General features: G+C 39.0%; 5 protein-coding genes, 1 long non-coding RNA gene and 1 pseudogene across 6 annotated transcripts; 5 read left to right on the top strand and 2 right to left on the bottom strand.

Moving 5' to 3' along the window:
* Window positions 1-942: 942 nt before the first annotated feature.
* Window positions 943-7,270, bottom strand: LOC141827483 (vesicle-associated membrane protein 721-like). The gene is made up of 5 exons (XM_074714740.1): window positions 6,975-7,270; window positions 1,860-2,001; window positions 1,650-1,770; window positions 1,500-1,562; window positions 943-1,347 (listed from the first exon to the last, which is right to left on the bottom strand). The coding sequence occupies exons 1-5, from the start codon at window positions 7,162-7,164 to the stop codon at window positions 1,204-1,206; spliced, it is 660 nt and encodes a 219-aa protein (XP_074570841.1). The 5' UTR covers window positions 7,165-7,270; the 3' UTR covers window positions 943-1,203.
* Window positions 7,271-8,600: 1,330 nt separating this feature from the next.
* On the top strand, window positions 8,601-9,671 carry LOC141826238 (uncharacterized). Its single transcript, XR_012601629.1, has 3 exons — window positions 8,601-8,664; window positions 8,757-8,808; window positions 9,599-9,671. It is a non-coding gene; the product is annotated as an uncharacterized LOC141826238 (long non-coding RNA).
* An 865-nt stretch (window positions 9,672-10,536) lies between these two features.
* Window positions 10,537-11,133, top strand: LOC141826978 (inositol-tetrakisphosphate 1-kinase 1-like). Its single transcript, XM_074714280.1, has one exon. It carries the CDS (start codon window positions 10,537-10,539, stop codon window positions 11,131-11,133), a length of 597 nt encoding a protein of 198 aa, XP_074570381.1.
* A 1,702-nt stretch (window positions 11,134-12,835) lies between these two features.
* Window positions 12,836-15,099, top strand: LOC141828091 (protein GAMETE EXPRESSED 1). Its single transcript, XM_074715452.1, has 5 exons — window positions 12,836-13,328; window positions 13,403-13,990; window positions 14,055-14,181; window positions 14,253-14,439; window positions 14,534-15,099. The coding sequence occupies exons 1-5, from the start codon at window positions 12,862-12,864 to the stop codon at window positions 14,959-14,961; spliced, it is 1,797 nt and encodes a 598-aa protein (XP_074571553.1). The 5' UTR covers window positions 12,836-12,861; the 3' UTR covers window positions 14,962-15,099.
* Window positions 15,100-15,772: 673 nt separating this feature from the next.
* On the top strand, window positions 15,773-16,932 carry LOC141828384 (protein Barley B recombinant-like). The gene has a single exon (XM_074715811.1). It carries the CDS (start codon window positions 15,791-15,793, stop codon window positions 16,631-16,633), a length of 843 nt encoding a protein of 280 aa, XP_074571912.1. The 5' UTR covers window positions 15,773-15,790; the 3' UTR covers window positions 16,634-16,932.
* Window positions 16,933-17,650: 718 nt separating this feature from the next.
* LOC141827860 (65-kDa microtubule-associated protein 7-like) lies at window positions 17,651-21,250 on the bottom strand. Its single transcript, XM_074715192.1, is given in 11 exon segments — window positions 17,651-18,208; window positions 18,305-18,379; window positions 18,483-18,556; window positions 18,631-18,718; window positions 18,799-18,950; window positions 19,040-19,199; window positions 19,289-19,444; window positions 19,520-19,735; window positions 19,942-20,202; window positions 20,339-20,542; window positions 20,804-21,250. Coding segments are annotated over 11 exon segments (1,776 nt in total). The 5' UTR covers window positions 20,864-21,250; the 3' UTR covers window positions 17,651-17,878.
* Window positions 21,251-24,733: 3,483 nt separating this feature from the next.
* On the top strand, window positions 24,734-25,237 carry LOC141826102 (uncharacterized; annotated as a pseudogene).
* The last annotated feature ends 1,933 nt before the right edge of the window (window positions 25,238-27,170 follow it).

Below are 27,170 nucleotides of genomic sequence, written 5' to 3'. Positions count from 1 at the left end.
TTAGTGGTTGTGTCAAATAAAATAGCAAGTCATTCTCTTAAAAACAGATTGGACATGTACTAAGAATCATGAAAACTATATACTATTGAACCGAAAAAAAAACACACAAAAGATGCCGCGTTGTGAACTTGTGATTAATCTTAACTTGCCATATAGAACAAACTTGATCTAACGATCAAAAACTAATGAATGAAACTTCAAGTGACAAACTACTTAAATTACACTAGTGCTATGAAGTGTGCGTACTTGTGAGTGTACAACTTTTGTAAACTTTAAGACAAACCAAAGTGATATGTTTGACTGTTGGAGTTAAAAAGGTCAGATACTTATTTTATGAACATATTAACTTCAATCTTGTATTATAAGTTCCATACCTATTGCTGTTGCTTCGATCAATGAGGGAGATACTCCAGCAATCTGGAATCGAAGCTATCTTTATCAAGTAAAGCAACCTGTAAAAAATAGGAGAAGCAGGAAAAAGTTTTTAAGAGTTCTAAAAATATTTGCGAGTAATCATATTGCACAAGAATCAACAATTGGAACAACAAGAATTACCATTTTCTTGCAACCTGGCGTTAGCAAGCTGCTATGGTTAAATTGGCAATGGCAAAAACCACCCCAAGTGAAAGTCCATACGGTGCAGTAGAATAACAAGAACATCAAAAGCAACAATGCAAAAGAACATCCGCGGCTGAATCTGAAGGTCCACAAAAACATCAGGAGAGACTCCCTGCCGAAAGAAAAATATTGATTCATGCTATACACGCGTAACATACAATATGCCAATCATGCCTATTGTGGGTCTCCATAGCTTGGAAACAAAATACTTGGGCAAAAACCACCATGAGTAACCAACATATTCCGGTTAATAAGCAGCTATAGTTAAGTATAAACCAACAGCCTTATAAAAAGCAACAGAACATCCACAGATGAATCTGAAGCTACACAAGAAAGCATCAGGAGAGAACTTCGTATTGACCAAACAACAAAGAATCTGTTCGTACTATACACACATAACATACAATTGGCTAATCCAAGCCTATTCTGGTCCTCCATAATCTGGAAACAAAATACTCATCTGCAGCAGATGAAGTTCAACCACAAACCGACAATGATTATCCAAGTATCGCTATCACACCATATAAGTAAGATGTCCTAAGGAAGCAGCAGTTGCAACAGACCCTCAGTTCTTAACCACCAATATTAACATTTGAAACCATGGCATACAGACAAAATTATGATAAGGATCAGGGCAATAATGATGCCCAAGACAATGAGCTTAATCTTCATGTTATTCAGCCACATCTTCCTTCGCATTTGTGTTCCCTGTTGTCTGAAATCTTGTGCCTGTCAAACAAAAATATGCAGTTGCTTTAGAATAAGAATCCAAGGGAAAATAGAAAATACAACTATCCACAACACTTGTTTGTCAATTTCAGAGAATGTATCTAATGGAGTATTTAAGGGAGCTTCCTGAATTATCATACTGGCTATCATACCTGGGAGCGAAGATTTTCAGTCTTGTCAACAAGCAACTCAATTTTCTCCCCACGGTCAAGAACCTAAAAAAATCAAGGACATCATAAGAAGCGACGATAAAATACAAATTCCTCAACACAAGAACAAAGTGTATGGAAACAATCGAGCACCTTCTCAATGTTCTCCATCATAACTCCCTTGACTTCAGAAACCTGAGCCTTCACCTTGGCAAGCTTGCTAATCTCTTCTGGATGGTCCATGCAGTATTGCATGTGTTCCTTAAGCTTGGACCTAACATCTCATTTTAAGGAATCAGACTCTGGTTAGACATGATAGAAGGATTATTTGAAAATTTGAATGGCGACATGATGTAGGAATACCCGAACTCACGGCTGAGGCTATTAGCTGTAGCTGTTGCAGCTTTTCCTCCACCATATCTTTTGGCAAAATCCTCCTTCACCCGCTCAAGAAAGGCAATAGGGACTTGCCTGCCAACTGACTCAGTAGCAACGACACAGTATGCTGCGAAATTCATTTCTTTCAGTTCAGCTACATACATAACTAATTATCATAACACCTCTTGAAGGATCACAGCTATTTAATCTCAAGCAGACACAAGGCAAAGATCAGAAATCTATCACATGAAAGCGGCACACAACTAAAGCCTAGAGGCTCACAGCCAATTTAACATTAACAATCAAATTTATTGGGAGAAAAAAGAAAATCAAATTGCATGTCTCAAAAATGCAAGAATGATTTCACCTTAAAGGGAAATTTAAAATATCGACAAAGCCATCAGATTATAGTGCTCACATTAAGGGCTGGTTTCCTTGGATAAATGAGTCAGTAGGTGGATAAAAATTGAGGGAAAAGAAGGATCAACCTTCCATTTTTCTTTTTCCCTTTGATGAATAAAGGGCTGAGGGTGGATATTTGAAGTGTTCGATTCCTTGTAACCCATCCACCCAAAACCAGAACAGAAAACTAGTTAAGGAATGTTGAGAATGTAGAATTATCCATCATATCTGCATATATCTATTCAAGGAAACAACTCAAAGGTATTTCTTATCTCTCCCCTCATTCTTCTGTCTTTTCAATTCCTATTCCGTCTAGGGAAAAAAGGTCTACATAATAATATAATCTGTCATTATATTCCATACACAGGTGACTTTGGTTTAGGTTCTAGAATAGATATGTATATGGTGCATATCCAAGAAACATCATACAACAATTGACAACCGAACCATGTCAACTAAAAGCCTAACCTAGACTAAACTACTACTCCATGAAATGGTCAGCTTCTCTGTGTTTCACTGCTTCTATACAAGATCAAGTCTTAACATTTCATATCATTATTTAAGTGTATGATGTAATCATGTAAAGCTTTTACTCCCTGCATTACAGCCAACTAACTCAAAAAATGGAATTTGTCTCGAACTGATCTTTCTCAGAGCATTTTCAGCTTTCTATGATGGAAGTACCTATCAGTTTCCAGTAAAAAACAAAAAAGGCTACTATGCTATTGTTTTGAAAAAACAATGGAATTGGCATATCTAAAGGAATTTTTTTCTCATGTCAGATTGATTTCCAACCCAAACATGTGCAAGTGCCTAAGAATTAAAAATGGACCAAAAGCTATAAGCTACAGAACGATGAACAGAATTAAAATGGTTAACAAACACAGGCTCAAATGACCAAAAATATTACACCGAAGTAAGTGGTCATGACATAGTCAAGAAGTTTTGAAGATCAATTACTTCATGTCCTGGTAAAGTAATACTTAAGAATTAGTCATGAAGCCTTTCCACGTGCCACTAACAAGTTAGGTGAACAGCAATTTCTGTACCTATCAAGTTAACTTACTACTCCACTTCCAAAGGACTAGTTGAAATATTCAAAAACTCTAATAGTCTTATTTTCTGTCCATCTAAGGGTAAAAATTCTTGATTGCCATGTAAATCATGCACACAACTGTAGCCAACACCTTATAATACACTTGAATGGCCAAATCATCAAAGTTCGAATGAACATCTGGAAGTCAGATGTGAAGCCTATGACTCAATCCATAGTTGGAAGCAAAGGAAATAAAGTTTGATCAAAGCTTTGGAGTTGTTACTTTGGTTCATGGGAATTGGGATAATACATTTCCATGAGTTCTATTACTAAGAAATGTGATTAACATGCATGGTTCCACAAAAGTTTCTTGTTAAAATGACATGAGCATGTGATTGCAATTGCAGATTCGGTTCAACATCAATATGAATGTGATAGGATTATCTTTTAGTTTCTAATATAATTTTTTGCATACTACTAAATTTATGCAATATAGATCATTTTGATAGCATAATAACTTATGGCATAATATTATTAATTAAATATAGCGGAACCCACTTAGTGGGATAAAAGTTTGGTTGTTGCAAATATAATTAAAAAGTTAAACAATATAGTGTATATCTTATGTTGCATGCTCTATCACAATTAAATTCCAACATATTAAAAACTGAAATACCATCACTTTTATAGAAATATGATTCAGGAGGGATACATAAGAATTTTGTAAAAACAAATTGATCCAAATGAAACAATCTACCATTCCTACAAAGCATTGGCAAACATTTTTCATATTCCATAACCTAAATGCCCCAAAGGCTTCTCACACCAGCTCCATTCTTTAACAAGGATTCAAACAACAATCACACTGATAGATTGTGCTTTCAAAAGGTAAATAAACAGATGACTGTGAAGGCTTAGTTTAGTACAACTTTTGCAGCAATTAGAAAGCAATTGTGGGGACACTTTCATTTTGCTAAAACATAATTAAAATGTAATTTTTATATTTGATGTATAGGGTACCATCATCTGTGACAAAAGCGACGTAAAAATGTAATAAGGCTAGTGTTAGAAATTTGGTTGCCAGTGTGATGGAATGATGGTTCGACAATCATGAAGTGTAGTCACACTTTCCTTGAGACTTAATGGTGAACAATTGGGATTCGACAAATTCGCTCTAGGATGCAATGAGATCATCTGCTCTTCTGTGACTTGCAATAGTCTGCAGTCCACTTGGGTACAAGGTCACTAGAATCTACTCGCCCAGGTGCATAAATTGGATGGTCAAAGCTTTTCAACAAGGAGGAAGAAGGCATTGAGGGAAAGAGAAGGCTATAGGAGTCTTAAAATTCTAGCTGAATTTGAGTAAATCTATCTTCTCCAACCCACTATGGTTCTCATGTTAGACCAATCTAAGCCCCTTGAATGGAATGATTCTATTGGGCTGCACCAAACCAAACTTAATTTGTGGTGCATAGATGATCCAAATTGCACCAATTCAAAGCAAATTCCCTCTAGGACACAATGAGATCATCTACTCTTCTATGACTTGCAATTGTCTGCAGTCCACTCGGATACAAGGTCACCAGAATCTACTCACCCGAGTGTGCAAATTCGATGGTGGGAAAGAGAAAGTATAGAAGTCTATAATTCTTGCTAAATTTGTCTTGTCTAACCCACTATGGTTCTCATATCAGACCAATCTACACCCTTTGATTGGAATGTCTCGATTGGCAGCACCAAACCAAACTTAATTTGGAACGCATGGATGATCCAAATTGCACCAATTCAAAGCACATGTTCACTCAGATCCTGTCACTAAGTCCTACCACTTGGGTCAGAATCAATATGTTGGTGCACCACCTATTGACAAACTAGTCATTCTATGTGGAAGCGTAATTGCAATAGGACTAATAAATTAAAAATACATCAATACGACTCATGATGATGTCTACATGCAAAGTGCACTAACAAGACCCACGCTAAACCTCATGCACACAGTGTAAGCCTAGTTTGCAACATGATCACATGGGTGCCATGTCAGCACTTGAATGCTCACATGATGCCATATGTGCTTCCACCATAGTTATTTAAGGCGTGAGGCGTCCAAAAGTACATAGGTGTCATGGAGCCAAAGGTGCACGGCGCAAGATGAGGTGCATGTTATACCGAACTAAAACGCTTTGGATATAAATTTTTACAATTCAAACATATATAAGGAATTTCTGTCAAAATATTTCACTAACAAAACTATAGTCCATAAAATATTAAACAATAATGTAAACATAAAATTCACTAACAAATAAATGTACATAATTCAAACCTCAAGATCGATTTCTTCCTCCTCTCACAAGGTGCACACTTAAGGCACACAGACGCAAGAAGCTCGTCAGGCAAGCGCCTTTAATAACTATGGCTTACATTAACCCTACCTTTTTCCAAATCATTATCTTATGCTAGATGTCTCAATCTCCCTACAAATTCTAGATGACAAGCTAAAATTCCCACACTAGCTTCCCATAAGCTCCAAAAGCTCATTTTTCTTCTTCTTTCTTTATGCTTTGAAAACATTTTGGAAAACAATTTCTTATCGTGAAATTCCAACAAAAAAGATATATTATAATATTTATTTTAACTCTAACAATGACACCGTCATATTAATTTATTTTATGTTATTAGATAAAAAACGTATTAAAATAAATTTTAATTTTTCATTAATACTAATTTTTCACATACAAATTTGACTTTATTATAATTTTAAGAGCTATTAATGTAATTTCATCTTGTTGTCATCATTAAATAAATATAACAAAATAATACAAATAATAATACATGTTGGCTCAAGAAAAATATAAGGAACAATTTAGAAACTATTCTAAATCATTATGTGTATTAAAAGGCACTTTTACAAAGTAAAATTTGTTGATCAATATTTTCCACTTCTATAATTATCATTGTAATTTTAACTAGTGATTTTTAATCCAACTTTGAAGAATTAAATTAAATGAGTTTTTGCAATGAAAAAACACTTCCGATAACAAAAACAAGACATGCTTACACCAATCTACCAAGCGCGGCTTCAGTATTCCGGTCAGTTGCCTAATCGTGAATCGGGGATTATACTAGTCACAAACAAAAGAAAACAAGATACAAGAAACAAGCATATAAGGTTGCAAATCTCAAAAAGATGCACAAACTAATGAGAAACGTCTAGAAAATGAGATGCCCATATAAATTGGAATTCCTATCCAACAACTTCCTCAAAATCGTAATTGTTTATGGATCCAAACAGATTTGTCTACAAATCCTGAGATTTAGATCAGCTTCCTCTTCAATTATCCACTACTAGTAGTAATTTCAACTCTCGATGGAGAAAATGAAACAAATCATAACGTCTAGATTAGAAAAGATTGGCAAAATAAAATCAGATCCACAGTCACCTCCTTTTTATGCTGTTTTTCACTAAAAACGGTTTCTCAAAAATACCCAAAATCGCACTCACGTATAAAATAGCGGCAAAACCAAAATGATCGACGAACATCAATCAAAAATCAACCAAATTCATAGATCCGCTGCTCGCACCGACGCACTAAGAGCCATGAGGAAGGCAAAACGAATCGAGTAAAACACCGTACAGTTAAGCGGATCTGGATCAAGGCACTCACTGTATCCATCCTCGACGAGGTAATTGAAGGTATGGCCGTCGCAGTTATAGGTGAACTTGTTGTTGCTGGCGGGGAGCTTCTGCAGGCACTGGGCGGCGATGCTGTTGAAGTTTCCCGTGAACTCTGTGTACTCCGCCAGGATCACCGTCCCCCGGGCGACGAAACTATAGATCAGCGACTGCTGCCCCATCTCTGTTCTCCCAAATCCCAGATCGATCGAAGCGAGATGGATGTGGAAGCGCCGCGATCTCGACGAGGACGATGAGAAAGAGAAGCACGCGACCAAGAGAGTCAAACTTATAGCCACAAGAGTCGACGAAGAAATCACACGACTTCGTGATCCGTGAGGGGTTTATTTAGAAAAACATAATTACATGGTGTATTTAATTTATCTCATTTTTATTTTACTTCCTATAATTTAGAATATTACAGAAATTATGCCAATTGGATAACAAATTTGTATTGATTATGTGGATGCGATTTTGTTTTCAGGAAAATGTGACTTATACTGATCCAAGTAGGACTTGAATTGATCATAACCTATGATCATATGCAATGATCTCTAACTGTTCCTGTTTTCAATTGTGAGAACCTCGGCTTATATATACCTAAGTTCACACAAATAGACATTTGAAGCTTGAAATTAATTGAAAGCAAACCATCTTTTTCATGCTGTCGCATCCAAAATCATTCCAAATTGTATGCAAATCTTTTTTAATTCTAAGTTGAAGAGTCCCTTTTAATTTTTGCTTGTCAATCCTTTTTAAAAAAATTACTCCTACTACATAAAATGCAACACCTTAACAAGTATATTGCATGTTAATAATTTTAATAATGGCTCATGAATTTGAAATGATGCAAAGATATAAAAAACTCAAAAATTTTAAGTAGAATTTTCAAAAATTATTGTTAAATTATATCTTACAAATTACAATCCTAAATTCCAGCCTTAGGGTTTAATCCTATTAAGACCTCATCATTCCTTTGCATTGTCAATCTTGCCAATCCTGGTCTTAAGTGCATTTAGGTAATTAATTATCATTTAATTTCGATTTAATTAAATGCTAGGTGTTGTTGAAAGTTTTCAAACTTTTTTTTGCCTAATTTAATGAATGTAAATGAGCTCTGATGGTGCCTAATATTGGTCTTGTTCATCAGTGCTTGGTTTATTTAGAATTGTGGGATTCAAGTAAACTGGTCATTGGCTGACCTACCACTGGAATAGTCTGCGACTCATTAACATGGAAAAGTTCCCTAAATAGTAGACTTTCCAGTCATATGGGAAAAACAAGTATGAGCAACAATAACAATAGTGGGGGCCACACAACAATAAGCCATGACCCTGAGCCTCAACTATTTGGGGAAATAAATAACATAAAGAGGTTATTTTCCTGGTCACTCAGTGGGATAAACATCACAAATGGGGCTCCTCTTAGATTTGCTATTCTTGAGAAACATTGAAAGATATCCTTAGTGATTTTAGCAGGCCTTATGAAAATTTTCAGTGTTTTGATGTATTACTGCCTGTATTTGTCAAATTGAATATTCAAGCATTCCCTTGTTTCTGTAAGATGCTCACTATATGCATGAGATCTTCATCAGTTCTCACAATTTAGTTTTATCACAGTGAGGTGTTCTCGAACTCACCATTTTTCATTAAAGCAGAGGATGCAGGGGCCCTTGAGTCAAGGTTTGTAGTTTCTCATCTTATACTACCACTAGAGGTTAGTTTACTAAAATGAAAGGAACAAATGATACAGAGTATTTCTGTTTATTTATCAGGAGTAATGATGATTATAAAGAAATCATCATACCCGCAGGGAAAACACATGAGGTATGACATATCCTTCATATTTTCTTCTGTGACTAATGATGCCTTACAATTGTTGGCCAATTGTTATGAATTTGATCTTACAGCTTGTATGTTGTTCTATTCGGTTTAATGTAAGTTCCAACTAATTGTTTGATATTATTGTCACTTTTCAGGAACATATCTAACTTAACAAAATTCAGTGCTGAACCAAACCAATTTCTAAGGCCTGTTTAATGGCCTGCTATCACCTATACTTATTCACCATACTGAAATAGTTGATTATGATGAACACTAGGACCTCACTAATCAGTAAAAATTGTAAGGAAACAAGATTTTAGTACTAATTAAGATCTGAGTAATACTAATGTCAATCGTTAAGACCTTGCTGATTTCATCTTTAGTTGTTTTTTTTTTTTTGTTATGAATTAGTTGTTGTTCTACCCAGAGAACTTTCTAAACTAAGCTAGATAGCTGGTATCCGATTACTGTTTGCTGAGTTTTAAAGAGAATCACTAGTTTGTTCGTTTGTTATGTATATATTGACCCCAAAAAAATGTCCAAATGCTATGGTCTGTGTTGGTGCGTGTGTTTTTGTTTCATATATTTATTTTGAATCATGTTTTATGATTTTTAGAGCTATGATACTTATTTTACTCTCTTTATGTGTTTGTTTTGGCATTTAGTGCATTCAATAATTAGACCCAGCAACACAAGTGCTTCCAGAGTTTTAGGCCAGTTCATGTGATAGCATTATCGATCATCTATGGGAGGTGAAACCGGGTGTCGCTTATTCTATATACTTGTTTTGCAGGTAACATTGGCAGTTGAATCTGTAAATTCATACATCGCGTGGGATTTCTCATTGATTCAAGGGTCACTTAGCATGCTACTTCTGAAATCTTCATATTTAATAATGTGTTGTTCATACGAACTGCCTTTATTTTAGTCCTTATCATCTTATCTAGTATCTCAGTTAGTCCTTTTTTCATTCGATCTATCTTTAATTTTAATGTTTTTCAAATATAAAATATATTAATTAAAAAAATTTTAAAAAAAAATTGGGCATGATTCTAGGGACAACTCATCGACTTTGTATTAAACCGCAATGGAAGTCCACGTAGCGTATTGAGCCAAACAGACCGTGGGTCCCACGTCAAGCATCCTTCACTTTTTACAGTCTTTTCAGTACTCACAACTTAAAGCATCCTTCACTTTTTACAGTCTTTTCAGTAAAGCATCCTTAACTTTTAGCATCCTTCACTTTTTACAGTCTTTTCAGTAAAACATCCTTCACTTTTTACAGTCTTTTCAGTACTCACAACTTAAAGCATCCTTCACTTTTTACAGTCTTTTCAGTACTCACAATTTACTGCTGCTCCCGACCCGCGGCTATAAATGCCGGTGCCGTTCTCCGTTCTGCTCACAACTTATCGTTTGGAAAGCGAAGGAAAGCGATCGGAATTTGGAAAGCGATTGGAGGTATGTCTTTATGAACCCTAATCTTGTGTATTTTGATCTGCTTGTTCAGTCTGGTTGATTCTTGTCCGTGATTCTGTGTTTTGATCTGCGGCGTCTTGTTGATTTCCGTCTGTATTTCGATCTGTGTTTTGATCTGCCATGGTCCGTGTTCTTGTTCTTCCGTGTTCTTGTTCTGTCTTCTTGTTTGATTCTGTGTTTTAATTTGCGACGTCTGGTTGATTGATAATGCAGCAATTTCCGTCTGTGTTTTGATTTGTGTTTTAATCTGCCATGGCGGCGGAGCCTCCCAAGTTTGTGCTGGGCTGCTTCATCATTTCCGACCAGCCCTGGTCCATCCCGCCTGCCTACGTGAGCGCTGCTCGCGAACTTGGGTTCGATCTGATCCCAATCGACAAGTCGCAGCTACTCGAAGATCAGGGTCCAGTCGACTGTGCTATCCACAAATACATCGGCGACCAATGGAGAATGGAGGTCTTAGATCTAGCCTCCAATGTCGCCGGTGGCCGTAGACCCTTCGTCTTCTTACACTCAGTGTACCCGGAAATGGATCTTACCTACGGGTTCCCTTCCGAATTCGAGCACCCAATGGTAATGTTTTACCAATCGTCAATTATAATTCATGTAGAATCTATTTTCGATGCTGTCTCCTTTGCCTCCGGCGAGGGAATAATCTACAAGCTCAGAACTATCGGAGACAGTTTGAAGTGCCATAGGGTAAAATATCTACTGCCCGAAGGTGTCGTGCGTGAAGCGCCGGAGGATCCATCACCAAACATGCTGAGGGCTTTTGATGAGATCTCATCAAAAGCCCTCAGCATGTTTGGTGATGGATCCTGGCGCTTCACGCACGACACCTTCGGGCAGTAGATATTTTACCCTATGGCACTTCAAACTGTCTCCGATAGTTCTGAGCTTGTAGATTATTCCCAGTAAACGGGTACGTCTAGATAGTAAACGGCGTGCAGAATTTGACAGGATGCCGTCTCTTTCAATTGTACGTCGTCATGGACGCCACGCCCGGCGTCACGGCGGCTGCCCGCACTTACTACTATATGAAAGATGTGAACGAGATGCTTTCTGGCATAGAGGGGGATCACGGTGAAGTCATCCGTGAAGTGTAATTTTAGCCGATATCATCTTCGACTTCATTGCCGCTTGCGTTTGCTGAATTCTTATAGCACTTGACTTCCTCTTCGACTTGATTCTCTGTAGTCTCGTTGATCTTCAACTTGTGTCTTGTTCATCTTTGACAATCTAGGGATGACCGTTTGCAATGGTAGAAGTGCTAGTTTAATACAACCTTAATCATAATCTTCTACATCCATGAAGTAGAAGACTAGTGTTCAGTTATGTTGAAAAAAAAATATTACTGATTTTTGTTGAAGGTCAAGTTTTTGAAATGGCTAATAATATGTACAATAAATAAATTGGATGGTTGTTCAAACAACAAAACATTTATGTACATTTGGGGAAACGACGGTGGTGCCGGCTGCAAGCAGAGTACGGCCGCGAATCAATTGGCACCTTACACTGCTGCGGCCCCCAATTGCGCCACCTCAAGTTACTGATACAGCGCCGTGTCACCATGCAAAGTTGTCTCCCCTGCGCCGCACCGCTACCGCCGCCGTCTCCACCTCCTCTGCCTCTGTTGCTGACGAGCAATGGAGTGCCTAAACCACCTCAGCCTCCGCCACCACCGTCCACGACGAAGCCAATTAGTGCGAGCCGCTGCCGCCGAGTGGCAAGCCTGGCGAAGCGTCTTCCAGGCCGTCGCCGACGGTTCAGGAACAAGATGGCGCAGGCTCCTCGGCGGTTCCTCCTTGACGGCCGCCTTGACGGCCGCCGCGAAATTCCTCGGCTTCCCGCGTAAATCCCAGAACATTGGCGCCGTCCTCTGGTCCGCCACCGTCAGCGGGCAGAGCGGAGAGGGAGCACACCGAGCATGGGCCGCCACGTGGGTTTTTTTATATATATATATATATACTTGTTATCATTATTTGTTTCCTAAATTGTCTCAAGATTTTGATATTGCTTTCATCGCTTTCTTCCCATAAATAGACGCCCCTCTTCCTCGCAACTGGACGTGCCTCCTCGAAGATAAACCGACTCCTTAAACGCCATAACAGGTCGCTTTTCCTTCGGCGCATCAACTACAAGCCAAAACGACAAAAGCTTCTCTTTTTCTTCCTTCCTCTCCAAGTTTTCTCAGGTTTGTCTCTTCCTCTGCAAGCTCTCCTCCCCCACAATATTAAGATTTCAAAAGTTGTCTGCTTCAATTTAGAGCATGTCAGCGCTTGATCGAAAGATTGGTTGGTTTCTGTCTCCTATTGCCGGTCTAAGCTTTTATCACAGTTCATGGAACAGCTTGCTCTCTTTATTGTCCTGATATGATCTTCTACTAGAAGAGTTTCACGAAAGGAGCATGTTTGCAAGAATTAAAACTCATATTAAACGCAATTTATGATCGCTATATTTGTATTAGAACATGCATTGATTGTTCTTCCTCTTTTATCTCTCTGTTCTTGAAAATTTTGATCAATTGTTTCTTTTACAGACTAAAATTCTGACAGAGGTTGAGGGGTTTCATCCTCAAGCATGGCGAGGATGCACTCCTTGTCATGGCTTCTCTTACTGTGTCTATGCTTCGGGAGCCATGGCCTTCCCTGGCCCTTCTCTGCTCCGTCCTCCGCACAGCAAGGCGCGCTGGGCGAGCTCGTCGGCGGAGTGGCCGCGCAGTTCTCCGTGGAAAATCTCGACGATCGGCGAGGGGTGAAGTTGGTAGAGGAGGCGAGGAGGAAGCTTGCCGGCCCGAACACTTGCTGGCACAACGCGTACCGAAGCCTCTTCTCCAGCTGCGCGGATATCGTATCCAACAAGGAGAAGCAGTCGAGATTGGCGTGGAAACTGAGTGATTGCTTTCAGATTGATTCCGGCAGGTCAGCTCTTCCTTCGTGCGGCGAAGGAGCGGCCATGGTGAAATGCCTTAAGAAATTGGACGATTTGGAGCACAAAATATATCTCGAGTTCTTCCTGGAGACCAATTCCATCTGCCACCAATTGCAGTAAGTTTTTGAAACGAGATGAGATTTTGAGAAGTTCATTTTGCATCAACTTCTTCCCCTGTTTTCTTTCTCAGGACCGATGCGTTCAAGCATGACACGGAGCGGCTGGTGAACGAGTTATCGAGATCAGCTCACTTTGCAGAGGAGAAGCTCGGGGCCATAGAAGCAACGTCGGAGAAACTGCTTCAAAATGCAAACGAGGTGCAGGACTCGCTGTCTTCCATCGGTCTCCAGACGCACCAACTGGCGCAGTCGTCCAGCGCAGTGGCGGAGCAGATCGACAGCGTGCTGCAGCACTCGCAGGCGATCTTCGAACAGTCCAAGGAAATCGCAGCCTCCCAGTCGGAGCTCCGAGGAGGGCAGCTCGACATGAAGGAGAAGCTCGTGGCCGGCATCGCTGACTTGCAGGAGTCCTACAAGAGCCTGGACGACGGAATGCTGAGACTGAGGGAGGAAGCTATCGATATCGAGAAGGAAATACAGGCCGTAGGCGATTCCATGACCTCCAAGATGCAGCAACTCCAAAGCAAAGCCGACGATATCGGCGACGTCGCCGGCTCGTCCTTAGAGAAGCAGAGGCAGCTTCTGGACAGGCAGGCCATGGCGCTCGAAGGCCTCGATACCCTCGCAAAGTTCCAATCACAAGCCATGGAAGAAAGCAGGTAGCTCACCAAATTCCTTCAGCTTACTTCCCTTTCAATGGCTTCACTTCATGTCTTCTTGCAGGGGAACACTGCAAAGGCTAGCTGAGCTCGGTCATAAGCAGCAAGAGGAGTTGCTTCGAGGACAAGAGCAGATCCAAAATGCTCATGCTCGTCTGATCAAGAATTCTCAATCGATATTAGCAGCTCAGGTTTGTTACATCTGAATACATACATGTTCATATCATCTTAAACATAATAACATTTCTTTTCTATGTATCAGGAAGAATTTGAATCGAAGCAAGCCAACATTTTTGCTGCACTAGACAAGCTCTTCGCGCTGCACAACGCGATCTTAGTCGAGTCGCGATTCATCAAGGCTTTCTTCTTCTACTCCTGCGCCATCTTCCTTCTCCACATGCTCACCAGCACCAAACAGACTTACAGTATCCGGGCACGGCTTTATTTAGGTAAAAACGAACTTCATACTGAACTAGCATTTGGATTGGATTCATGCAGCTATTATTAGATGCTAAAGCCACTCTCAAAATTTCACGTCTTCAGCTCTGTGTGCCACATTCGTGATCGAGGCTCTCATAGTTAAGCATGCCGAAGATGACTTCAATCAACAATCTCGAATCTTATCGAAAGTGTTCCTAACCAGATCTTCCTTCCTAGTCATTGCTACCACCCAAATACTTCACTCCCTGTTCACTTTCAGAGACTATGAGATATTGAATCATCAGCTGCTGCGAACGTTGGTGGAGAAGGTCCGGATCATGGAACAGAATAATGCAGAGTTGTGTTCATGCTCGGAGAGTGACGATATTATCAGTAAGAGCTGGTACTCATGGATGTGTGAGGAATTGCCTGATGATGAAGATGAAAAACTCGATCCTGATTACTCGTTGCTCGAGGAAGTCGGAGAGAATTCGGTGATTTCGGTTCCAGACGATCGGAAGTACAACCTCCGGCCTCGCCTTCGGCAATAGTTTGGTTTATAGACAATGAGATATGTTATTTGAGTGTGTCTATCATGAACAATTTACCTCAGTTAAAAAACTGAATTTGAATCTTGCCAAAAACTCTTGTGAACTAGTTCAAGTTCAGAGAACGGATAAGCTTGTGATGAGGACGCAAGTTTCAAATTTGTCATCTTTGTGATTAAGAACAAATATGAGAGTCAACTTCCATGGACAGATAGATGCAAAAGGAAATATATATAAATTTATTTTATATATATATATATATATATATATATATTTCAAAAATCACTTTTTTTTTAAATTTCAAAACTGATGAAAATCACATTTCTCACAAATTATAAATAGCATAGATCTTACACCCTGCCAGGAAGAAGAAAAGAACCCTAACATCATCTCTTTCTCCACAAAGTAAGCTCTCTTTCTTCCTCTTCTTCTTCTTTTTTTGGTTTTTGTTTCTTTCTTCACTTTTTCTTCTTGTTCCACCTTTTTGTCTTCCTTCCCTTTTGCAGCTTTTTTTCTGGGTATGGAAGTTCTGGTGTATGTTTTTGCCCTATCTTATTCTGCCCTTTTGTTGTGTGATCTTGTTTTGGCGAGATGAAGGCAGTAGAACCGATTTGGTGTTAGGTTTGTGTCAAAATGCCGCCTTTTGTTGGATTTGTCTGCCCTTGATTTAGCTTATGTTTCTACAGGATTGTGCATTTGATGTTGCGATTTTCTATTTTTTTAATCAGAAGGCGGCAATGCGGCGGATGAGTTGATACTTTTTTAATCTGTAAAAGGATCATCGTTAGGGCTTTACTGCTAGTTTTGGCTGTTCTATCTTCTACCTTACGTTATGGATGGTGATGGAATGGGGATGCGTGGTTGGGCCTACTACGAGCAGACCTTGAAAGGCAACTTGGGGCTACAGCTCATGTCCTTGGTCTCAACCGAGTGCGAATCCACGAAGCTGCTTCTTCCGAATGGAGGCTTCCTTCGCCATGACTGTGATGCTCCTCCTCAGCCATCAGTTCCAATGGATTTTGTGCGAAATGGTTGGATCAACCACAGAGATAACAAAATGGTCCACTTGCTGCCCTTCAATCATGGTTACTCGATTCTTTCTGAACCTCATGGAGCCCATTCTCTGCCAATGGTGCAACAACTTGCGCCTCCACAGGAGGATGGAAAGGCGGTTGCAGTGATTGAAAATGAATTGCAAAGTGTAAAGGAGGCACCTTTGAGAAAAAGATCCCAAACGCAGCCTCACCCTTGTAAGGCCCCTAGGATTAAGAAGCCAAAAAAGGTTCCTTCACCAAATGATGAGTCTACTAGCCATTCTGGTGATCGAGCAAGGACCGCAAAGAAGAGTACTGATATCATTATAAATGGATTTGACCTGGACATTTCAAGCATACCTACACCAGTGTGCTCTTGCACAGGCAGTCGATGGCAATGCTATAAGTGGGGAGTTGGAGGGTGGCAATCTGCTTGCTGCACTACTAATATTTCAATGCACCCACTCCCTATGAGCACAAAGAAGAGAGGGGCGCGAATTGCTGGCCGGAAGATGAGCCTCGGCGCATTCAAGAAGGTCTTGGAGAAGCTCACTGGGGAAGGATATAATTTGTCTAACCCAATTGACTTGAAGAATCACTGGGCGAAACATGGTACAAATAAATTTGTAACCATCAGGTAAAGGTTGTACAAATTTCATTAGCTATGCACCTGGGCTCTGCATTTAGCCTTCTCTTACCTGTATATAAGCATGTCGACTTTTGCAGAGGCTCTTTTGATAGTTTGTAGGGTTGATGTGCCATCCTTTGGCTTTACATGCTTTGAAATTAGATCTTTAGTTAGGCAGAAGTTTTGTAGTTTTCTGTTTAATATTTGCAACATGTAGTTCTGATGAACAAGCTGTAGTCAAATGGCTCTATACAGAAGTTGAACTGTCAATTCTGCCAGATGAGAATTTTACAGTATCTTGATTCATGTTTTGCCTGGAACAAAAAATAGTTATTCGTTTTACCTCATTAGTTTCCTCTAAATCTGTAATTTTGAATAGTTCTTTGTGAAAAATTTAGGTTCTATTAACTGCATCCTTTCTCTTCAGTTTGATGAATCTCTTGGTAAGAATTTCTTTTCTCCATGCTAGAGAAGCATTTTATCATAGATCACACTTGGAATCTACACCGTAGCTAAGATCAAACCCAGAAAGGGAAGAAAACTTTACGGTAACAATGTTTTACACAAGCTGATATATGTAGCCCACCCTCAACTTGCGATCAATCCATACAGTTCTGCCCTTGGTTACGAGTCTGTTGTGGAAACTATCTTTAGGCATTTTAGCTAAATGCCCTTTCTTATGTAGGCAACATTAGGCACTTATTATCGACTATTCAGTATTCAGCAAATGACTTTTTGTAGTTTTACTTATCTATCTGATGATTTGTGTTGCATTGGATATAAACGCTTCAAGTTAAGATTCAAGATACGTTCCGTTAAATCCTTTAGGATGATTCTTTTGTCTAAAGTATTCATAGAACATGAAACAAAAAACTTTTTTGCGCTTAGTTAACTGATGCAACTTAGAAGGGATAATTTAATACTTCAATACACAATGAAATATAGCTTACATAAGAAAACAAACCTCAATCCTTGTTTCTTTCCACAACTGAATACATCATCAACACAAACCTAGGAAAAAACTAGCAAATGCAATTTGAGCAAAAATAATACAAACACTAAGATAATTAGCAATATCTACATTCTAAATGTCAGCCAACCCAAACATCACCTAACTGGAACAATAAGTCCTAAACAGTGACACACTGATACAAGAATTAATTCACACTCTTTATACACTCGAGGCTGAATTCGTAACCAATGATGTGAACAACTTCCTGGACTGTTAGCTATCACAAAACACATCTACCCATAAGTTTTAATTTAGGAGTGGAGACTCAGGTTCTGAACCACTGATGGATGTGAGTGTGGACATGGAGTCATCTTTGGGTAGAGCAACAAAGTTCAATGTTGTCATTGACAACCTCCTTGGCTCCTTGAAGTACCCATTCTCGCGAGCGGAATATGAGCGTGGTGTGAGGAGCTCTGGGGTTGCACTTCCGACTGATATCCGTCGTGGTGCTGGTGTCATGAATCCGTTTCCATTTGCGTACTTCCTGTTCAAACTGTTGCTCCTTTTGGGGACTGATTTTGAACCAAATATTGCTTCCTTCTCCGAGAGCAGTAAAGCATGCAGCTTCTTCTGGTCCTACAACAGTGAAGGTATGCTCTAATAAAACTGCTCATTTATATGATTGAAACTTGCAAAACATGTAGTCTAATAATTTTAGAGAAAGGAAAGTACCCGAAATCTTTTCTTCTCTTCTTCCTTTTGTTGTCTAGTAAGTTTATAGTCCTCAAGAATAGATACCAAGCGAACCTGTGATTCACGAGCATAGTTGATCAGCATCTTAACAAATGAAGCAAGTAGAAGAACAAAGAGTTACATGCACTGTAAGCGTTAGCAGAAATTCTTAACTCACCCCATCATATAGAAAGGGTTTTTTCCTGTCATCTTCCCAGGCAAAGGTTTTGCTGATAAGATTGTCCACCATAGCTGAAAGCATTTCTTCACTCAATTACATACTAATGAAGGTTGCACGCAGCGTTAAAGGTGAGACAACGACGTACCTGAAATTTTGCTAACAGCAATTCGTGCCTTCTCTGCGTGTTTTAGGTTTATATGACTACCTCTTCCAGCATTATACCTCTTTCCATCCTGCACTTGCAGCAAATATAATCGACAGGTTAAATGTGCTGTTCTGAATGTTATTTGCGTCACTAGAGAATCAGAAATACCTGGTTGTATTGCTCAAGCCAGACTTCTTCTTCACAAGCGGCAAGCCATTTGTTTATTCTATCCATGATATCTCTTCTGCTTATCGATTCTTCTTTCACCTTTATTATTTGTGCTTCAATATTAGCTAACAATTCAGAAGGATCTACAAGACCTGAGATGCAGCATATATCAGACAATGACTAAGAAGAAAGAGTTGCCAAAATTCTCTCAAGCTTCATACACAAGGGCCAAGAGAAACACCAGAGTCGATCATTGCAGTGGTTTTCTATGTTTCAGTGCTTGTATCAGGTTTGACATGTGCTCTTCTACATTCTTCCTCCAGTTCTGACCTTCTCTTCAAAACTAGTTCTTTCATTCTGCTAACTTTTAGGTTAGTTAGCCTACTAACTTCGGACTCTACCTGTCAAACATTTAATCCACAGACAACGGAAGTTATTTCAAATGATCTACCAGACAAGGGGAACTCGAAGTAAACTCCAATTCCCAGACCTGCTCAATCATCTCATGCGAGAGTAAACCGGTATGTGTAACATTCTGTTCCGGTGAGTCAAGGTAGCATGCTAGTTTTACAAAGTGCCTCCTCTCTTCTTCTGATGTATCCATTAACTTCCACAGCTCATATAGTGACTCCATATTTTCACGCGTCTATACAAGAAACTATACCAATTAAATCTAGGGGCTGCAAATTGAGAGTTCTGAAAAGGAATAATCACCCATTACCTTGTGCAGTTGAATCTTTTTGTCGGCTTTTAGCTTCAAGATAGTTTTGGCCAAACCTTCAAGAGTCTTGTTGCTAATGCTTGTAGGCTTCCCTGGAGATGTCTCGTGCAAACTTGGGTGCACCTCAACCACTGTTTTCCTGAAATCTAACCCGAGCACGCCACATAAGGAGTGCACCTCACTCACATACTCCAAAACCTTCTGGAGGCGATCGGACTGAAAGGCAGACAAAATGAGCAATTAATCATATTTTGCAGAAGCAAATAGTTGAACTCAAGTTATGCATACATAAGTCTCATCTGTGAAGTGAGTGAAAAGCATAACAAAATGGCTATGGAGTTAGGAAACAAAGCAGTTATCAAACTATGAAAGCACGTATGCACAAAATTTTCTGTATTTTGTTCATGATAAGAATGAAGTACCTTATCCTTCTGGAGGGCACGAAGTTGAGCACGGTACTCATCGAGCTTTCTTGTTGAGAGATCATGTTCATCTATTATGATAGGATTTGTTGTGTTATCCTGTTGGTTTTCATATTCTCTTATCTCCTCACTGATCTTCTCTATCTGAGATCGCATATCACAAAAGATTTTGGTTCTCTCATCCTTCTTTGCTCTAAGATTATCCAAAATGGAAATGACTGAAGCAAGCTGCTGTCTCAGTGTTGCTGGTTTCTTGTCTTTCTGGATTCATAGGGATCATAAAGCACACCACCAGTTAGAAAGTTTTTTTCTTCTTATTTCTGAATCCAAGTAACCTTTTAATCAATTTCATCTAAATTGTTCAAAGTTTGTCAGTTAAACAGGTATTGAGATATACCATTGAATGAAAGGAATGCTCTCCCAGGGTGGCAACCAGAGCTGCAACCTCTGCTTCTTTGGCAGCGACAGACTGATGAAGCTGTGCCTTGGCCTTGCCAGCTTCATCAACCTTCCTCCGGTATATTTCAATGCACTCCCTTTCGGCATCGGCAAGCATGCGGTCTTTGTCTGCTTTACTTTCCCCAATTTCCTCCCAAATTTGCTGTGATTCAGAAAAAGGGAAAATATGAACCTTTCCTGAGATCATACCTTGATTCCTCAAAAATGAATCGGTAAATTTTGTTGATTCAGCAAATATATAGAAGTTTCTTTCTCATACTTCAACAAACTATGGGCATCTGTGAATAACCCTCGAATTGTGCTATTTTCTAAAAGAAACTTCTATCATTATCAACAGAGAAGTTATGTGGAATATAGAGCTGAAACTTGAGAGTGAAACACAGAAAGATAGAAGAAATAAAACCTGAAGCTCTTCCAACAAAGCACCACAGCTCCTGGCCATTCCAGCTGAGAGTCCCACCATCACCTCTCCCTCCTCCACACCAACCCAAAAAGGAAGAAGAAAGGCACGCAAAGAAGATGAGGAAGCCCAAAAGTTTTAGAATTTAGAAGCTCCCAAGAAGCAGATAAAGAACAGAGAAGGTAAGCAAAGAATTCTTCTCTCCTCCAAAACTCTTAATTCCTCGCAATTCTGTTTTTATTTATCACTTCCACCTAAAGCTTTAGAAGATCTCACTCATCAAGGCCCCAACCAAGGGCCCCCATGGTACGCTGCATGAGCTACCAGAAGAAGAGGGAGGGAAAGTGGAAGGAAAGGGGAGGCTGCTGCTGCTGCTGCACTCTGCAACTGCAGTGGAGGGAGGGGAAAGCAAAGGGGGAGAGAGTGATGAGTGGAGAGGACAAGGTTAGAAGGGGGTGCCAGCACAAAATGGCAGGAGGGCCAAGACAATTTAGTTACACAGTGCTCAAGAAGTGGGCTCAGGAGCAGTGATGAGCTGATCAAAGCTTACAACATTCTTCCAACTGAACCGAATTGGACCGAATGATCGAACCGGAGAAAAATCGATGAATTATCACTTGACTTGCCACCTAGATTGTGATTGTCTGAAACCACTACACCAACCGAATAGTGATACTGCACCAAAAGCTCCTCTTTCCTAATTCAGTTCGAACCAAACCAAACTCAACTCTGATTCTCGATCTAACTGGTTGAGTCAGTCAATTTGGTTCCTCTTCCTCTTTAAGACTACTAGCTGAGGGAACATTGATTCAGGGAGTGACACAGGTAAACCTCAATGATGCAAAAATAATTGAGGAATGGCCAATGATTTGTGATGGTAGATGCCACAGCTGCTTTTCAAGTCAACTGTTGAAGTGAAAGAAAAAAAGAACATGATACAAGAAAGTACATTTTCTTTTGAAAATGAGGTGTCTTCATTGAAACAATAGTTTGGTGGTAAATCATCATTCAATATTTCTGAATTTTTTTCTTGATAAATCTTGTCTTGAAATAATTCAGGTCGGAAAATCTTCTGGAGAAGAAAAGGAGGAAAGTGAACAAGCCCTGCACCATATCCACTTCATGAGCTGGCCAAACTTGTCTTGAATGAGGACTTTGGTGTCGCTGTCACTCTCAACAATTATACCAAAATTAATTGTTCTCAGTAGTTTTCTTTTTCTATTTAAAGTCTGTAAATTGTTTCAAATTGAGATTTATCAAACCATTACAAAGTTCAGTGTTGAGAGATTTTTGTATTCTTAAGGCCTTTTTCTCTCTTCCAAGATTAATGTCACTATTTATCTTGAAGTATTTGGTTCTATGATTGAGAGATTTTTGTATACTTAAGGCCTGTTCCATGCCAATGTTAAGAGTTGGCTCATACTTGAAAAAAGTTGGCATTAATGATGATTCTATCATCACATTTATTTGTACTATTTTCTTGTTTCATAGTAAAAGTAAAATAAGGAGAGTTTTGACGTAATAGTAAAATTATTATCGGTAAAGTTACTATCATGTGATCGTGTTGATTATATACAAGTAAAATAAGTAAAAGTTATGGATGCCTAAGAGGTCAATGAGATGCGAACCACAATCACGATCGATGCATGTAAACGATGGTTAGTTTTTACTTTGTCGATCGAACCGGTTGATCGGATCTAGGTTTAGAAGAATAGTTAACTCTACCCATTGCAAGAATTGGTTGAGCATTAAATAGGAAGAATGGGAAGGAAGGTGAGAAGAAAGTAGAATGTTAGGGAAATTGACCTTGTTTTGAAGGGGCCCCCTCAATGATTCAAGCTTTGATGTGACTCACCACCAGTTAGCCACTGCAATCCTTGCTGGCATCCAGCTAATTTTTAGATTTTTTTAGGTTTGAAAATAATGTGTTGGCATATTTTTTTATGATGAAAAGAAATTAATTATTATGAATTTTTTGTATTTTTAATAATCTATTGTAGTGTAATCCATACAAAAGAATCATCTACTCAACTTTAATTAGGGTGGTGGAATTAGGTATTGTGGGTAGTTTAATGAATGGTAGGGCAACCTAATCATTTTTGTTGGTGGAAAAAGAGGTCAAGTCGGTGCCAAAGATTAGCAACAAGAAGCTTGTGTTCGAAATTTTTTTTTAAGATAAGAATGGATTTTCAGGAATATTTTCAAAATGTGTCGGAGCGAGGATTTGGAGGGAAAACACATGATAGAGTTATGTGTGTTTGTTTGGGTTGCGCATAGGTGGCATGGAGCCTGTGTGGTAAATGAGTTAGGCGAAGTTTCTATTTTAAACCCTAAACCCCTAATGATTGTTGTAGTCGAGATCAAAATATTAGGATTAGATAGATATGTTTGTGGACTCTTGATATGGTTGTGTTGGAACCCTACAAATTTTGCAAGTTGCCTTTTCCTTAGTCAACAATATCTATTATTGCTTGTTAATATAACTAGACACGCCAAAGTTCATAATTATGTCTTTAATAACAAATTAGTTTTTTAAAAAAATTATTATTAATGTAATTATTTGATTATGATTAAGACTTGAGAAGGTGCACGAGTGCCTTCAATTAATGTGACCTACCTACTTGGAATCCTTATCTTCCACTCTCCATTAATCATTTGAATTAATGACTAATGACTAGGGTTTGTCCAATAACAATTTGTTAATTCCATTTTTTTTGTTCAAAAAAAAAATTGTTCCAATCATTCATTAAGTATCAAAGGGAGAAATAGAAGTTTGGACTTATGATGCTACTTGCAATTCCACAAATATATACTTTTTGAGTTGAATTTATTCGTCTATTACTATTTCGCTTGATCATCGGGATCGAATAAGGACACGGACTAGGTGGGGTGAGATCGCCGACGATGAGTGTGAGGTTGAGGTCAAGCTTATAAGTGGTGTATGATGGGGCTAAGGTCATCGATAAAGAGATCGAGAATTAGATTTTTCTTTTTTTTTTTGATCTTCGATTTATTAATAAATCATGAGATGGGGGTCCAATGAGTTGGTTACTGTGCTATCAAATCTGCCTAACCAAATTTATTCAAAATTATAATAATTATTTTAATAAATATAATTAATTGCCGACACTTGTTGACTACAAATAGTTGGGAGAATGGGAGGCCATGTTTTTTTATTTAATAATAAATAATATTGTGTATAAATATTTAATGAGTACTCCAATAAATCATGCTTTTAATATTTATTTTAGTTGAATTTTTTTATTTTGTAGTTTAATTAACATGGTGAAAACTAGCAATCTCTAACATGGGGTTTTCTTTTTAAAATCTAAGTGTTTGAGTATTTTTAAACCCTAATAGGTATTTTAGTCCAAACACCAATCGATCGATCGTTAGTTATCGACCAAATATACACTTTGCTTCATGTCGCAACTAATTAATTCATCCTTTTGCATTTCGAGTCATTCAGTCACGTTTTATCATGCGAGTCAATTTACCGAGCGAATCAAGATAAATTTAGTCGAGCAAGTTTACCGAGCCGAACGAGAATGAGATTCGAGCTAGGCAAGTTAGGCGAATCAAAATCGAGGAAACTAGACAAGTCGAAATTGAGTAGAAGCCCGTTAGTAATGGGCTGCATGAGAGTTGCAAGCATGGCCCAAGCCCAAATGTATCACCAACTAGGTGGGGCCCACGCTTTGTGTGGGAAAAAAGGACAAAAAAAAAATAAATGAATAAAATCATTGTAAATATATCATTTTTTGTTTAAATTAAATTGATTTAGAAAAAGACGAAATTAATTATACTTGTTTGATAAATAAGTATGGGAAAAATTACATGTATTTTTTGATAAATAAAAAAAGGGAAAAATAGGAGGAACAAGTGTAGGCAAATGACCCACACACGATTAATGCGACCATTTGTTTCGATTCCATGAATTGGAACTGGGCGAGGCGAAGAAGCTCCGCCGCCGACGTCGATGACCTGGCGATGACCAAGGCGGCCGCTTGGGCGTGGTGCAAGCACGGCTCCGGCGCCGTCGACGCCCGCGCCACCGTGTCGAAGGCCGACCTAGGCCGACTCATGCACCGGCGGGGGCGGCCGCCGTCGTGGTACAGGAAGGAGGGCACCACTGCGACGGCGGCTGCGGAGAAGGAGGAGGAGCCCGGAACGGCCGGCGTCGTCCCGTTGATGGACACGTACGAGATTGAGAGGATAACGAGGGAACTGGAGAGGGTCATCGGCGGCGGCGGAGCCCGGTGGAGGGAGGCGGAAGCAGTCACGGCCTCTCCGCGGCTGTCCTCCTCTGCCTTCCGCTGCGATGATGCTGGGGAGGAAGGCATGGGCGCGCCATGCCGCAGGAATATGCGGGGCGGCAAGGGAAGCCGTGGAGGCGGAGCGCCGGCGGATCGCCGGCGAGAAAAGACAGTACGGTAGTTTAGAGAGTAAATATGACTTGCTTTGTTTTGTGTATTTCCTCGCTTTCTAATTATGTCCCATTTTTTCCTTTTTTTTAAAAAAAAGAAAAATCTTTTCTGTTTGCTTATTTTTTCCATTTAAATTTGATAAAATTCACGTAATAAATATCATTTAACTTAATTTAAAGACAACAATATTTATTATTATTATTTAATAATCCAAATGTTCATTCTCATAAAATTCAGAATATAATCTATATACATTTAAAGATCCATCAAAATATTCATTCCTATTAGGATTCAAAATCCTTTGATTTATATCCTTAAATGTTTTACTATTGCACTCTATTAATTATTAATTAATTTATATAAAAAGTTTGATAAAATTTTTAATGAATAAGTTTGAACTAAACTTAAACACACTTAAGTTAAATTTAACTCGACTTGGCTCGTTGACACCCTTGCCCGACCAACGAGCATAAAAACACATGTTCTTCTTACGAGCAAAGCTACTCTACCATGTTAGTCACCCAAATGAACCTTCCAACGAGCATAAAAACACATGTTATTCTACCATATTAGTCACCCAAATAAACCTTAAACCTTAAATAGGCTACGAGCAACCTTACCCTTAGGAACCCTAAACCTTTCTATGTGTTCTACCTACGCAAAAAGCTCATTCACTAGACGAGGGCATGGTATGATATTGAAAATCATTATGAATAATGTTTCAAAGGCTAAAGTCATCAAAAAAGTACATAAGGAAAATTTTCTCTTATGTATTTTTAATTGTTAGTATCGCCATCATGAATAACATAGATTGAAAGGAGAAAAGGATTTCTTGTATAATTTTTTTTTTTTTGTGATGGATATTTGAATGATGTAATAGAGGGCTTGGCTTCTTGTTCTTTTGTGTTAAATTGTAGTTTCATTGCCAAATGTTTCGACACTTTAGATATTATATTGATTGCTGATATCTTCTAGCTTGTATAGGATTTCGACACTTAAGATATTCTGTTTTCGGATTTTTTATAGCTGTAAAATACAAAATATTCGGTTCATTTATTATATTGCTGCAATCTGAACTAAAGATGTCTAAACAAACAGATTTGCAAAAGAAAAACAATAACATGTGCAGTGATCAGCAATGTAAGAGTTCAAACAAATTTACTGCTAATCCACAGATTAGCATAGCATACATATCAATGAGGTTAGTTAATGATGCCATGGCGCTCCTTCCCTACCCTCGGATGCTCCCCTTCTTCTCTCATGGAGCCGCAGCTGTCCGGTCCCTCCGGCCGATCAAACCTCTTCTTCCTGTGCGATAGCAAGCGTCAACGGGCGGGGGTGTAACTGTCGTGACTCCTCCTACAGTCAAGTCAAATCAAGTCAACACGGAGTTGAAAGTTGAAAGGCGAAGCTCGCAATTGCAAGAAGGCCAATCTCTACGCGCAAGAAAAAGGCATAAACTACCTCGTTAGAGTCGGTTCTGGTAGAACTGTCAAGAAGGAGATTAGTTAATGATCATCAGTGCGTGGGGGTGCAACGTAGAGGAGGTACTTTACTCAGACAGGTTTTCCCCGGATACATCAATTAACCACCTTTCAATAATATGGCAACAGATCGAATGCAACAAGTATGGAATTACTGCATTCCACACAAGGGACAGAAATGTAAAGGCACTGAAGTTTTTGATAAAACATCATGGTGTCGAAGGAAGATCAGCAATGTAATTAGGAACTTGAGCAATTTTACTGGCACAAAAGTTGGTTTCCAGCGAAATAACAACACAAATTCAAAGTGCAACGCATCAACGCAAAGGGAAGAAGTAGACGAACACTTGAGTTTTCACTAAACTATATATGGTGTCATAAAGAATATCAGTAAGAACTCAAGTGCAGTATTGATCTGACGAAATATGAAGTTAAGCATTTCGCCACTAGGCGAAAGTT

Source organism: Curcuma longa, chromosome 4 (genome assembly GCF_044706935.1).
Source record: "Curcuma longa cultivar G26 ecotype Majalengka, Jawa Barat chromosome 4, ITB_CL_G26_1.1, whole genome shotgun sequence".
In the NCBI taxonomy this organism is placed as follows: Eukaryota; Viridiplantae; Streptophyta; class Magnoliopsida; order Zingiberales; family Zingiberaceae; genus Curcuma; species Curcuma longa.
The sequence above is the reverse complement of the archived record's forward strand: the minus strand, read 5'-3'. Positions and strand labels throughout refer to the sequence as shown.